Below are 14130 nucleotides of genomic sequence, written 5' to 3'. Positions count from 1 at the left end.
TATTCCATTTCATTGACCCAACATTTGATTGTGCCAACAAATCAGTGCCTGAAAGCTGTGGGATGAAATGTTAGTTTTGGAAACAGAAACCTCACCTTTACAAGAAAAGAAACCCTTTCAGCCCAGCCAAAGCAAGGTGCAGCTTTCCCCTGGTACACCCAGGCAGGAAAAAGAGCTCTTTTACTGATTTCCACCTTGGGCTTTTGCCACTGCCATGCAGGATCCTTTGGACAACGTTCCACTCGAGGAGCTGCTCATGAAACAATAAAACCTCTCTTGTGGGCTGCTGACACATTTTCATTTGCTTTTGCAAAGCTACGAGTGTAGAAGGTGTGTTAGGCCACATATGATCAGGGCTTGTGAATAAATCCAGGCTGGTGCCTAACAGGAGAAAAAAGCAGGAGCTTATTCCAGCTGAGAATGTGGAAAGACAAGGAGGTGTGAAGACCACAGGGTGAGGAAAGGAAAGCTGAGGCAAGACTTCCAAAGAAAAAAATGCCAGAAGTAGAAGAATGGAACGAATTCAAAACAGCAGCATCTCTGCAGATGTTAAAGGATCAAATTCAGAGGCCAGACTTACACTAGGTCAGACATGAGGAGTCAAACTTCATGTTTCAAATGGACTTTTTTTAAATTTAGTTGAGGAAAAAATAGTCCTTAAAGTACAACGTGCCCCTCAGCCAAACTGTGGCTTTTATGCCCAGGGTTGGGGGGGGGTTGTGATGTCCTGGGCTTTCTTTGCCTAAAAAAGGCAGAACAGTAAGGGATGTCCACATTAACAAGTGACACAGTCCCTTAGCAGGTGACAGTGAAATTGTCCCTGCTGAAGATCTTCTCCTGCAGCAACAGCAGAGGCATCTGCACGTTTTAATTGCAGGAGTTTTACCTGGGACTAGCTCTAGCCTAGACCTGTGGACTGAAATATTTATTAAAGCAGGAGTGTCCTAGGTTGCTCTTGGACGTTGTCCTCCAGTTTAGATCGAAGGAATCCAGTTTAAATTCCCCAAGCCTCTTCATGCCATGAACTGAGCAGGGATGGTCAGGACATGGACTTCCAAAGGATGTTCCTGGTCTGAACTTTACACCGGTGAGGATGCACAGCACAGAGACAACACAGGAGCATCCACAGAAATGAGCAGGGCGTCCCAAGCAATTCCTGTCATTGTAGGACTGAGGATAATGCACATTTTATTAGTTTTTTAAAATTTTATGACTACTGTGCATCTTCTGTAGTCATACCCTGACTCTAACCAGCCCAGTGGACCCCACAGAGAGTGAGGATGTTCTGCTTGAGAGGGTTGAGGGCTTGGGTTCTTCTGAAGGACAACAACATCAAAATGCCTTTGAATAGATGCTTGTGTTCCTCCTCTGCAGTGTGTGCTCATCCCAAATCCTCACTGAAGCCAATCAGGAGCACGAAATAATGGTGGAAGACCCTGCTCAGGTTTCAATTCTCCTTCTGACTTCAGTGCACTTAAAAGCAGGGTGGCAGCTCCATCCTGCCCCTTTGGTGAGTAGAGACACAGCTCATCCAAACATGAGCCAGGGGTTCATTTTCCCAAAGGTGCAGTCTCACTTTGAAGCTGGTGATACAAAAACCATCACTGACAGTTCCCAGGACACCCAAATTTTGGAAAAGGTTGAATCTGGAAATAAACTCAGCTGGTTTACTTCCTTAACATCAAATCAATCCCTCAAGCAGTCTGGGCTCTCCAGGTTGTGCTGTGCAGGTGACAGGACACACAGAGCTCACCCCACTGATCAGTTCTGGTCTCCTGAGTTCTTCAAAGTCTTTTTAAACTCCTTGGCAGTGAATGCACCATAAAAATCAGAGTGAGCAGCTCACTTTGGAGGGAAGTGACTGTCTTCTCCTTCTAGTGACTTCAGTGGATGAACTCCAGTGAGGTTTATATTGTGTCAGGTGTCCAAAAAAGGATTTTGAGCTGCTCCTTCCCATGGATTTCATGCTGTCTGCTGTGCCTGTTACGTCTCAAGATCCATCCCCTTGTATGGAAACCAGAACCAAGACTGAAACCAGTTTTTTCTAACTCCTAATATGCCCCTGTTTTCAGCAAATACACTTTGGTTTGCTCAGCTGGGAGAGCAAAAGGCTTTGGTGAAGCTCAATTCCCCTGCTTGTCCCATGCGTGGATGACACCCATCTGCTCCTTGGTAAACACAGCTCTGCAACAGCTCTGGGTCTATCCCTGCTCCTGTCAACACCTCTGCTTGTTCTGTGGCCTTTGAAGACACTTCTGTCTCCAGGCAGTTCCTCCCAGGCACATCATTTCCTTTCCCCCACATGCAAGGACGTGTTGCTGAACCCCTCGTGCTCCTTTGTAGCCACGGCACGAAGCGACGCGTGCCAAAAAATGAGGAAGGGTTCCAGAAACAAGGAGTTCTTTGTGTCCCAGCAGCTGATGGAGCCACTGTCTCCTGGGCTGAGCAGGCAGAAAAGCCTCTTCTTGCATGGTTGACCTCCACTCTCTTGGGTACAGAGGTTTTCTCATACATTCACTGCAAGAATGTATTCCCTGCAAATCCAGTCCACCAGGGAAATGGGGAATGTGGGACCCACAGGAAAGGATTTTTGAAGAATGATCATCTTGTCAGTATTTTGTGTATTTGAGATTTTCCTTTCAAGGTCTCCTGGACTGCACTGGACAAAGTATTGTGTCTACAAAACCAGAGAAATGAATTTCAGTTCTGGTTCTGTGCTCATCTGAGCTCCATCAGCTGAACTGGAGGCAGGGCTCTCCTTCCTCAGCTGTTTTCCCCACTATCTTGTTTAAGAAGGTCCTGGTTTTGTGTGTAGTAGCCAATGGAATCAATTCCCATTCTAACAACTCCATTATTACTGTTGGTTTCATGGTTACAGCATTACACCAAAAGACAGAACTCTCTTTTCTTACTGCTCTCTCAAAAGCTTTCTGGATGATGCCAGCCAGTTGTTTGATCTCAGTATTCCACTTTTGGGGTTGGTTTTTGGGGGTTTTTTTGGTACATCCTCATTCCTTTTGCTAGCTTTGTATGATAAATTTTGTGTCCTTTCAGGTAAAAAAAGTATCACTGTTCCTGTGACCAATCTTCCCAGCAAGAAACTTTTAGCTGACCCTAAAAGTGCAGGTAACTCCAGGTTAAATTGGACAGGCTCTTATTTCTTGGCATTCCAGACAAAGTTTGGTCTATCCAGCTGCCTGAAAGGCTTTGAAGGCTCTGAGTTCCAGATCTAGTTTGGACTGCTGGATTTTTTTTCATGGATGTTTTGACCCGTTTGGAAGCCGCAGCACGTAAACACATGAACGCTCAGTGCTGGAGATGAAAGAGCTGCTTACCTGGAATCGAGGAAAATCAGTTTTAAATCCAAGCTGGCTCTGAACATAAACATGTTGCTGTGGAGCTTGATCTCAGTGATTGCACTGGGAGGCAAAGATTGCCCCACGGCCACCAGCCCCACGATTTGGTAACAGGAGTCGTACAGGGACATATCCAGCATGTACTGGCGGATCTTCAAGTAGCCACTGCAGTGGATCACCTGGAAAAAGGGGAAAACACCCTCAGGATCTGATGGAAAAGGCCCAAATCTGCTGCCCACCCAGTCTCAATGAGCTTATAAAGACACATATTGCTTTTTTATCTTCTTTTCTTCCTGGGTCAGGGTTGGGATTGAAAGCGCTCGCCATGGTACTTCGTGTCCAGACCCAGATGTTTATTATTTCTTATCACTGTTGCAGTCCTACAAGCCATGAGTTCTACAGCATTTCAGTAAAAAGCTACAAAATGGCCCTGTATCTATCTCTACAAGGTCTTTTAAGGATAAACTGTCCAATTAAGAGATGACACCTAAATTATTTTTACTTTTAACCCAATACCCAATCACCCGTGCCCGCAATGGGGACGTTTTATCCAATGACACAAAACCACCCAAACCCAGGGAGAAGAAGGTGAAGAAGAAGGAGCAGCCTCCACCCTAAACCCTCCATCCTGCTTTATATCTATTACTGTATTCTAAACCCTTAAACTCTGAGTTTCCCACCCTGTGATATCACACACTTCTGTTCAAACTGCACACCCACAATCCCAGTTCTGTCATTCCATTTTGGAAGCTTCTCCAGGGCCTCAGTGCAGTGTTCTCCTGGGGTCAGCGCCTGGCAGCACAGAAAGCCCAAAACTCTCAGTATTCAGGGTTCCAACAGACACGCTCCCCCATAAAATTAAATTCTGAGTTGTCTGTTGATTTCAGTCAATTTGTAAATAGAGATTAAGACTTAATAAGTGCAGTTTTGCGTTTACTGGCAGCATGATTAATCCAGTATTGAAGCACCTCCTCTCTGGGGACTGCCTAATTGCTTTCTAATTAATACTTTAAGCTCCTTGATACAGATTTTTTTGGAGATACATCCAGAATTCCTGTTCATTGATTTTAAAAAAGCCCTGGAAGTTGCTTATTTTAAATGTCATCTCTCTCCTACACGCACTCAAAGATGAATAAAAACATTTACATTTTAACGAGTTATTATTCTGATGTAAATAAAGGCACATCAAAAACTGCACTTAAAAAACCCAGTGGGTATTGATGCATCACAACAGCAATAAAAATTAACTGATGTTTATGCAAATGCACAAGAAATGAGTTTTAAGTTCTCTGCTCCAGCTCAGAGGGGTGGGGTTTTTTCTGACATGTGACCAAGCCCAAGGTCCTGAGCTCAGATTTCGGGATCCCTGTGTACAATTGCTGTTCACAGAGGTGATAATGACAGTGTTAGACTGTAAAAATTCAGTGTCAGCTAAAGGGGAGGGGGAAATGTAACCTGGGGACTATTCCAGGCCAGAAGATTTATTTAGTGTGGTGCTGGTGTTCAGAAATCATCAGTGCCCCTGCCAACTTTCTGGTCCAAGCAGCAGAAATATCACATCCCTTTGCTGAATTTCTCTGTTTGTTTGGCTTTTAACCGTGTCCTGTGGAAAGGAATTAATTTTCAGTGTATTTCGTGCTCTAAACAACTACCAAGCACCACCTGGAAACTGGCTCCTCCTGCTTAACCTTCCTCTTCTCCAGTGATTTAAACGTTCAGCAAAAGCACAGTCAGAAGATCTCCCAGCAGATCTCAACTCCCCCATCACTTGGTCTGTGAGTTTTTTCTGTGCTTCAGCTAATGAGGTGATTTCTTAAAAATTAAGTCCTGACTTTAAGCACAGTCAAATGGAATAAATTTAGGCCAACATCTCTCCAGACGAGACAATCCTTTGATTTTCACTGTGCAAACTTTTAATAGTGAGCCAAAGAAAGTGATGCCTCTGATTAACAGTGATAACTGGGAATTTAAAAACCCAAAACCCCCCAAAGCCACGTGGAGATCCCACAATTGAAGCTCTACTCTTTTACCTGATTTCAGATTCAGCTTTGGGACAGAACCATTTTTGTGGGGAGCAGCTGAGCAAACAGGGCTCAGTGTAATGAGGAATTATCAGTGCAGCCAGGTAGGGAAGAGTGCAAACAGACAGATCCACGTCTGCACCTTGAGCACATTCCTGCAGAGAGCTCTGCTCCTCTTCCAGGCTTTGCTTTTTGGGTTTTGAATGACCCAAAATTAATTCCCAGCAGAATGAATGGCAACGACCCTCCCTGATGGAGCAGAGTGAACCTGCAGCTCAAGGAGCAGCAAATGCACAGCTGAAAATAAAAACTGCCTGTAAAGATGACAATAAAAACTACTGCACATCTGAAAATAAAATCTGTCTGCATATCTGGAAATAAAAACTGTCTGTACAGCTGAAAATCAAGACTATCTGCAAGTCTGAAAATCAAAACTACTGCAAATCTGAAAATTAAAACTGTCTGTAAAGATGAAAATAAAAAGTACTGTAAATCTGAAAATAAAAACTACTGAAAATCTGAAAACAAAAACTACTTCAAATCTGAAAATAAAAACTGCCTTCACATTTGCAAATAAAAACTGTCCGTAAGGCTGAAAATAAAAACTACCTGCAAGTCTGAATATCAAAACTGCTGCAAATCTGCAGTAGTTAAAATAAAATCTGTCTGTAAAGATGAAAAGAAAAAGTACTGGAAATCTGAAAATAAAATCTGCCTGCATATATGAAAATAAAAACTACTCAAATGACAGCTGTTATTCTATGACTTCAATGTTTGCTGTGGCTTCTGATTTCATGTCAGAAATAAAAAACATCATACAAACTGTAAGATTTATAAACAGACTTGGTGGTTTAGTACAATTCCACCCTGAGGTGATGGCAGTGGTTGAGTTTTTTTAGTGTTGAGGCCAAGGAGGTGCTTTGTGCAGCTGGGTGGGATGTGGAAAATGTCCAAATTCCTGTGTCTGGGTTCCTGCCTCACCTGCCTCCTGCTCCCTGGGGGAATAAAACCAAACTGTGCTCTCCTGGCAGCTCCAGGGCTGGCCTCCAGAGAATTCCCAGGGACCAAGGGGAGGGAGTGTGCCACCAAGTTTAAATTTGAATTACTGAGGGCATTTTTGGGGATCTTTTCTGATTCTTCTCATCATAAACTTTTCTCTCAGCATAAAGTAAAAACAGGTAAAAATAAAACCCAAAACAAACACCTAGATAAATAAAATTGTAAATTGTCAAATATTTCAGGGGTGGAGGAGTAATTTATAAACATTATTTATAAACATTACCTTGTAGCCACTGCAGGTCAGGCCTGCATTCCTCTTGGCTAGGACACACTTCATCCTCAGGAAAAAGGATCTCTCGATTTCATATTCTGAAAGCACAAAGCACATTTTGCTGCTGATTTATTCCTGAAGATCCCAAACCTGCCAGAACACTGCCCTTCCCTTCTTGTGTTTCAGCTTTAGGCAGAAGCAGAAATGTTCTAGCTCAGCCTGCACAAGGCACCAGCCATTCTCCTTTCCCACTCCATCCCTGCCCTCAGGATTTATTTCACCTTCCTCTCAGGACTCCCTGTGAAATTTGACCAACTTAGCATGATTAGATCTCCAAATTTCTGGTTTTACCACCACTGATGTTGAGTTTAATTTTTTTTTTTTTTAGTGTTGGGGTTAAATGTGTGAGACTGCATTTTTTTGTTTAGATTTAGATGTTTATTCATTTTTATTTATATTGTAGTTTTATAAATTGTGAGTTTTATAGTACTTTATTCATAAACTAAAAAATTGAGCTGTATTTTTTTGTAAGGTCTTTTAAGGATAAATTGTTTCATTAAGAAATAATATGTAAATTATTTTTATTTTTAATTTAATAATCAATTATTTGTGGTTTGTAATGTGGATGTTTTTGTTTATGTAATATTATTTGCATATATATTTTTACTTACATATTATTTACATAATATTATTTAAACTCATGAAGAAGGAGGTGAAGAAGAAGGGCTTTTATTTTTTTAATATCTCTTATTATATTTTAAATTTTAAAACTCTATGTTTTTTACCATGTGATATTACACACTTCTATTTAAACTACGTACTTATAATTTTAGTTTTATTATTTAATTTTGAAAGCTTTCTCTACAGCTTTAGGTTGAATGTAGTGGATTTTGGGGGTCAGTGCCTGCTAGCACAGAAAGTCTCAAATTCTCAGCGACCAGGGTTCCAACACTTCACAAGGAATTCTTTTGTTTCCAAACAAACACCAGTTCCTGATGGGTAAAGGGAAGGAAAAGTGTTCTTTGGAGTGTGGGGAAATTCAGGGAATCTCCAAAATAGCAACAGAATTGGAACAAGGAAATTCAGTGTGTTTGTAATAATTGGAGTGCACGTGGCTGCTCATGCCCAGACCTTCTGGGCTCCATCTGCAGTGCCTGACTTCCAAAACCACCCTGGGAGGTTGTTTTTAAACAAATACCTTCAATGATAACCTCCAGAAAGGTTTAAAGTTCATGGTGGTCATTGCTCAGGTACACACAGACTTTCTGCTAAGGTTAGGAGGCAGGAATATTCTGGTAGACTACCAATAATATAGAATATATTTATTCAATTTATTCTGCATTTAGTCTATTTATTTATTATATGAATAATATAGAATATTTTTATCTGTAATGGTAATTACTCTCAATAATGGTCCAGAATAATTCGGATTTTTTACTGAAGGTTGCAGTTTGGCAGAACTATTTTAGGACAATCAGGGAAGCAGGAGGGCCCTCAGTTTTGTCCTAACTCCCCACAGGGTTTTAACCAAAACCCTCTGTCATCACTTGGGATCTTTCTTTAATTTGATTTAACTGCTGAGTTTTACTCCTGATTTTTGTGCCTCCATCACCCAATTCACCCCTCCAGTGGTCTGAGCCTCACAACCAACAGGTTGTCTATTCTATTTTAATTCTATTTTAATTTTGGGGGTTAAAGGTCTGAAGATACAACCACAGAAAAAGGATTCAGCAAGGAGGGGAAATAAATGTTTCCTGAGCATTTGAATTTCCCATTTATCTCGCTAATTAAAATTAGATCCTTATGGGGAAAGCTGGCAGTTGAAGGAGCTGGCACACCCACTGTGGAGTTTTAAACATTGAGTGTGGGGAAGCCACACAGCAGAGATTTGCTGTGGCTGAAGCCTCATCCCCTGAGTCAGGAATGGCTCCAGAAGCTGGGAACATGCACGGAATTCATGGATTTGACAGCAATGACCAAACACCAGCACAGCAGGGACACAGCAGGGACACAACCCTGTGCCCTGTGCTCTGGGATGACCCTGATGGAGCAAGGAGGTGGCACCAAACCCATAACGACCTGGAGGTGTAACGCCGTGAATTAATGTCCATAATTAATTAGTTTTTTTATTAACTTTGCCAGTGTGACCCCTCAGTACCCTCAAAAGTAGCAGAAATGGGCAGCAAAGCGAAAAAGAACTGAATTAAATTTGCAATTGCAAAGCTGATTGAAAGGAAAATAAAGTTCTGGGATCCTGCTGGATGCTGCCACATCCATCAGAATAAAGCAAAACTCAAAATATCACAGCTGGGTGATTCTTGTGGGTCACTTCCAGCTCAGCCATTCTATTCTATTCTACTCTATTCTATTCTATTCTATATATTTAATCTATTTATTATTCCAAATTCTTGTGGTTTTCCCATCCTTGGAAGTGTCCAAGGCCAGGCTGGACACTGGGGCTTGGAGCACCCAGTGGGGTGGCACTGGATGAGCTTTAAGGTCCCTTCCAACCCAAACCATTCCATGATTTTGTGATTCCATGAAATCAGGGCCCATCTCCATGTCCAGGATATCCATTTCAAATACACCACTGTTTATTTTTTTTTCCCAATTCCATGTTTCCCTTATCAGACTCATCAAAGTTTTTCTGTTCCAACTATAATTTCCATTTTAATCATTATTTCCCTATTGCCTGCTCAGCTTTCATATCTCCCTGCCTGAACAAATGGAGCTGAGTAGATTCAGTAAAAGCTATAAATGAGGCAGAAATTAAATGGCTTAATTCAAATCCCAGCCCAGATTTGTCCAAACACCCACTCAGAGCTGAAACACAGTGACCTGGGAATAAGAACACAGAAAATCCGTGGTGTGGACACAGAGAAGTTGTGTTTCTTTCCCAGAGCACCATTTCTACAAAGGGTCTCCTCTCCATGAATCCCTTTTCTTTTATTAGCACATCCTGCAATACAGTTTGACTTTAAGGCAAGAATAAACCAGCTTTTTTCTATTTTACAGGTTTGTATTTTCATACTCTCATAAACAGAATAAATGCCATGGTAAAGAAAAGGAGTCTCAATATTTTGGATAAAGAATTTGTGCATTTGTTCACTCCCATTGCATCCTGCTGCCAAGCAGGATTGTCCAAGCATTTCTGTGAAATTATGGTTTTGTTTATGGAAGCCAGGTTTGTCCATCCCTAGAGGAGCAACTCTGAAATCCATCTTTGCTTTCCAATCCATCCTTGATCTTTTTTGACAGAAAACAGTCACAGAATCCTGTGGTTGCTCAGTGGAGTGAAGAAAAGAAAATCACCATGAACTTTTTTCCCCACAGCTTCACCTCTCATGCCTTTGTTTTTTCCTGAGGTAAAAGCTGCTCTTTTATCTCCCTTTTCCAGATTTTGACGTTAGCAAAACATGCTCTGTTAGCTGCTCTGTTGCAGAACCACTTTGTAAAGGAATATTCCTAAAACTGCCCATGTGTTGCTTTAGGAATGGGGGCACCTCATCTGTCACTGCACAAAAAAATCTGGAAAGAAGCATTAAAATTGGGAGCTCTTGACCAGCCACTGATTCGTGTCTGCTCCACAGAGCACCTGGGGTGCAAACCCAAATTCCAGCTCTGGTGGAGGAGACGGAAAACGTAAAAGACAGGAATTTTTAGAGCACCTAAAAATGGCCACCTGATTCCACCTCCCTTCCTGTCCACCTGGTTCCTGCCTGGAGCTCCTGCGTCCCGCAGGTGTGATAAGCTGTCCCCATGTCCCTGCTGGACTGTTCCACCCTGGAAACACAGATAACAGAAATCCCCTTCACTGCCCATCCCCCAGACACTCTGCATGGTTTTGTCCCTTTCAGTTGGTTATTTTTTTGGATCTGCTCTGTTCTGTGCAGGCACACGTGCTCCGTTGTTATTCTGGTGGGATCTGCAGAGCATCTGGGGCCCAAACAGCCCAGGGCCTGCTGAGAGAGCTCGGGAGGATCTCAGCTTCTCTGGTGAGCACAAGGTCATGGATTTGTGAGAGACAGAAAGAATCCCAGAATGGTTTGGCTTGGAAAGACATTGAAAATTATCCAGTGCCACCCCTGCCATGGCAGGGACACATTCCACTGTGCCAGGCTGCTCCAAGCCCCAGTGTCCAACCTGGCCTTGGGCACTGCCAGGGATCCAGGGGCAGCCACAGCTGCTCTGGCAATTCCATCCCAGCCCTGCCCACCCTGCCAGGGAACAATTCCTCATTCCCAGTATCCCATCTAACCCTCTCCTCTGTCAGTTTAAAACCATTCCCTCTTGCCCTCATGAGAAGTCCCTCTCCAGCTCTCTTGGAGCCCCTCAGGCACTGGAAAGGGCTCTGAGGTCTCCTGGAAGCTCCTCCTTTCCAGGCTGAACAGGATACAGGACACCACAACTTCCATCCCTTAATCTGAACAAGGGTGACACCAAATTCCAAACCAAAAAAAGAAGTACAAGGCTCACAAAGAAGATATGCCTAAAAAAAAATTTAAAAAAAAAATCCATTTCAGGATAATCCTAGAAGGTGGAAATCCAGGATTGGCAAAAGGGACTTGCAAACATTTCAATTTTCCCTGGTAATGATTTGTTGGGATAGAAAAAGCAAAACCAGTTGTGTTGTCAGCCCATCCTGGAGTTCCAAACTTGCACAAACTGCCCAAGTTTCCTCCCCATTTGGGCAGTTTGTTCTGTTTCCTGCCTGTGTTCAGAATCCTGGCGGTGCTGCAGAGGGGAAATTCTCCATTATCATTCCTATCATATCCAAACTCAGCCATTCACTGACATTTGCCTAAATTCTCCTTTGCTCTTCCAGGTGAAGCTCCCAAAGTTTTCTTGGGGAAGGAACTCAGCAGGAAAGGAAAATAAATTTTTACACTCTTATTTGGTAGATTTTACTGTTAATTACCAATGAAAAGAGATGTTTTAATGAGTTGTTAGCAATTTGCCCTCTTTTTCCACTTTTGTACATCAAAAATTTTAATTATAATTTGTAAATTAGAATTTATAAAATTACTATTTCTATGTTTCTCAGATTTAAAGTAACCCTAAAAAACAGTGGCAATGGGATCATATTAAGCCATCACCTCTCAGTAATTGTTCTCCTGTCAAATATTTTTAAATTAATGAAAATTAAAATGCCTTTCCATGTTGGTATTTTGCCCATGTACTACTAGAAAAATTTTTCATAAGTTCATGCAAAAAACATCTTGACAGATGCAAAATTTTTCTACTCCCTTCTTTAAATATAAAGTTTCTGCATGTAGGGAATGTGGAGGAAAATTCTGCACGGGGATTTGCTGCTTGGCTGAGGGAAACGGAGCCCTTAAAGCATCAAGAGGAGTGGAGAAAGGCTGACATAATGTATTCCACATTCTTCTGCAGCTTCCATCAGGTTGTAACTCATCATTTCAGAATGATCCAGTTGTTAGCAGAAAACTGGGAGAACTGCAGGAACTTCCACATTTCCTTCCCTGCTCTGGGGAATGTTAATAAACTGCTGTTAGCACGCCATGCCTTGCCGTGTGAGTCAGCAAGATTTGGGAAGCTAAAGATGTGTTTTAAAGTTTTCAAATCCCAGGAAAAGCATCTGAAAGCAATAAGAGACACATAGTGTCTGCCTGCAAACACAAATGGAGGGGCAGCATTGATTAATTCCTTCTCCTGATTAACCTGCAGTGCAAATATTTTTTTATTTTCTTGTTGTCTTGCTTGCAGCAGCTGCCAGGACAAGAGATGGATGGGTTGGGAAGTGTTGCTGCCCTGCTGAAATCCTTAAACTCTGCATTAAGAACTGGGAAACAAAGATTTCTGCATAAATAGGGAGACAGAGCAGCAACCCAGATGTTTTGGTAGCAACATTTGAGGCCTTAAGGTCCTGGTTGCTCATGTTCATCCCAGTCTGTGTTGGCATTCCATGGTTTTCCCTTCAAAGACCCTGCTGGTGGGGGCTGGATGTGATCAATAATCCTGGAGCAACGCTCAGCACCCAGTCTCTAAAATCCAGCCCCAAATATCAGCCTCCTCCAAAGCGCTCATCACCCCTGGAGAGGGAACTTGGGATCACATCAATGCCTCAGGTTTGAGCTTTTCTATTTTTCACACCTCTGTCCAGCCTCTGCTCTGGGTCAGCCTGCACAAGGCATTGGTGTCACAAACCCCTGCCAGCCTTGTCCCCTCACCATGCCAGAGCCAAAACTCTTTGCTGCTGAGCTCTGGCAGCTTGGGCTGGCCTGGAAGTTTGGATTTAAGCTCTGTGCGAGGAGAGGAAAGGATCAAACTCCTCACAGCCCTGCAGGGACTTCTGGAGCTGCTGTTGATCGACCTCACCCTGAGTTCTGGGGGTGTTTTGGGTGCCACCATAGAAGGAAGATCTAAAAGCTCTCAGAGAGTCCCCAAAGGAGGGACATGAGGATGGTGAAGGGTCTGGAGGGACCACACTAGGAGAGGACGCTTGGATTATCCAGCTGGAGCAGAGAAAGCTGAGGGGAAACTCCTAAGGGGCTGCAGCTCCTCCTGAGGGCCAGCTCTGATCTGTGACCTGACAGCAGCCAGGGAGCAGCTGGAGCAGAGCCAAGGCAGGTTTAGGTTGGATTTTAGGACAAGGTTCTTCCCCCAGAGGGTGCTGGGCACTGCCCAGGTGCAGACAGACTTAGCAGCTGGCCTGCAGAGCAAACAACTAAGTTAGCAGGAAAATAAATTTGTAAAAGTTTATCCATAGCAAAGAAAAAACCAAGGCCGTTAACATAGGAACTGAGAAAATAAATATATAAGTGATATTTGCAGTACCTTAGTGAACAACATCCATACCTTAATAATTTGCTTTAAAGTCTTTCCAATTAATTATTAACATTAATTACTTTGCACCAGTAAAATACAATAAGCTATTACTTTGTCCAATAACTATAATGAGCTGTTTTAATATAACTAATAGCTTATGATCGCACTTTGTTAAGGGTATAAAACTTGAAAACACCTTGTAATAAAGTAATGTTGAGGGGTTTTTTATTCCTGGGGTCAGGATTGGCATTAAATGTGTGAGATGGCATTTTTTTTATTTCGATTTAGATGCTTATTCGTTTTTATCTATATTACAGTTTTATAAGTTGTGACTTTTACAATACTTCACACTAACAACCTACAAAATGGAGATGTACTTTTTTTTTCTATAAAGCTTTTTAAGGATAAATTATTTAATTAGGACATTATACTTAAATTATTTTTACCTTTAACTTAATCAACTACTTGTGGTCAGCAATGCAGACTTTTTTATCCAATTACACAAAACCACCCAAACCCATGGAAAAGAGGGTGAAGGAGGAGAAGGCAAGAGAGGAGGAGGAGGAGAAGAAGAAGAAGAAGAAGAAGAAGAAGAAGAAGAAGAAGAAGAAGAAGAAGAAGAAGAAGAAGAAGAAGAAGAAGAAGAAGAAGAAGAAGAAGAAAAGGAGGAGAAGAAGGAGGAGGAGGAGGAGGA

The 14130-nt window shown here is 42.3% G+C and overlaps 1 protein-coding gene across 3 annotated transcripts in view; it reads right to left on the bottom strand.

Moving 5' to 3' along the window:
* SIM2 (SIM bHLH transcription factor 2) overlaps nt 1–14130 on the bottom strand; it is a 47370-nt gene that overhangs the window by 8882 nt on the left and 24358 nt on the right. For all 3 annotated transcript variants that reach the window (XM_041487794.1, XM_041487795.1, XM_041487796.1), the window contains exons 5-6: nt 6660–6745; nt 3336–3535 (exon numbers count right to left, since the gene is read on the bottom strand). In XM_041487794.1, coding sequence (XP_041343728.1) covers nt 3336–3535; nt 6660–6745 — 286 coding nt within the window. The remainder of the gene's footprint in view (nt 1–3335; nt 3536–6659; nt 6746–14130) is intronic.

This window comes from Pyrgilauda ruficollis, unplaced genomic scaffold (genome assembly GCF_017590135.1).
Source record: "Pyrgilauda ruficollis isolate IOZ18807 unplaced genomic scaffold, ASM1759013v1 scaffold84, whole genome shotgun sequence".
NCBI lineage: Eukaryota > Metazoa > Chordata > Aves > Passeriformes > Passeridae > Pyrgilauda > Pyrgilauda ruficollis.
The sequence above is the reverse complement of the archived record's forward strand: the minus strand, read 5'-3'. Positions and strand labels throughout refer to the sequence as shown.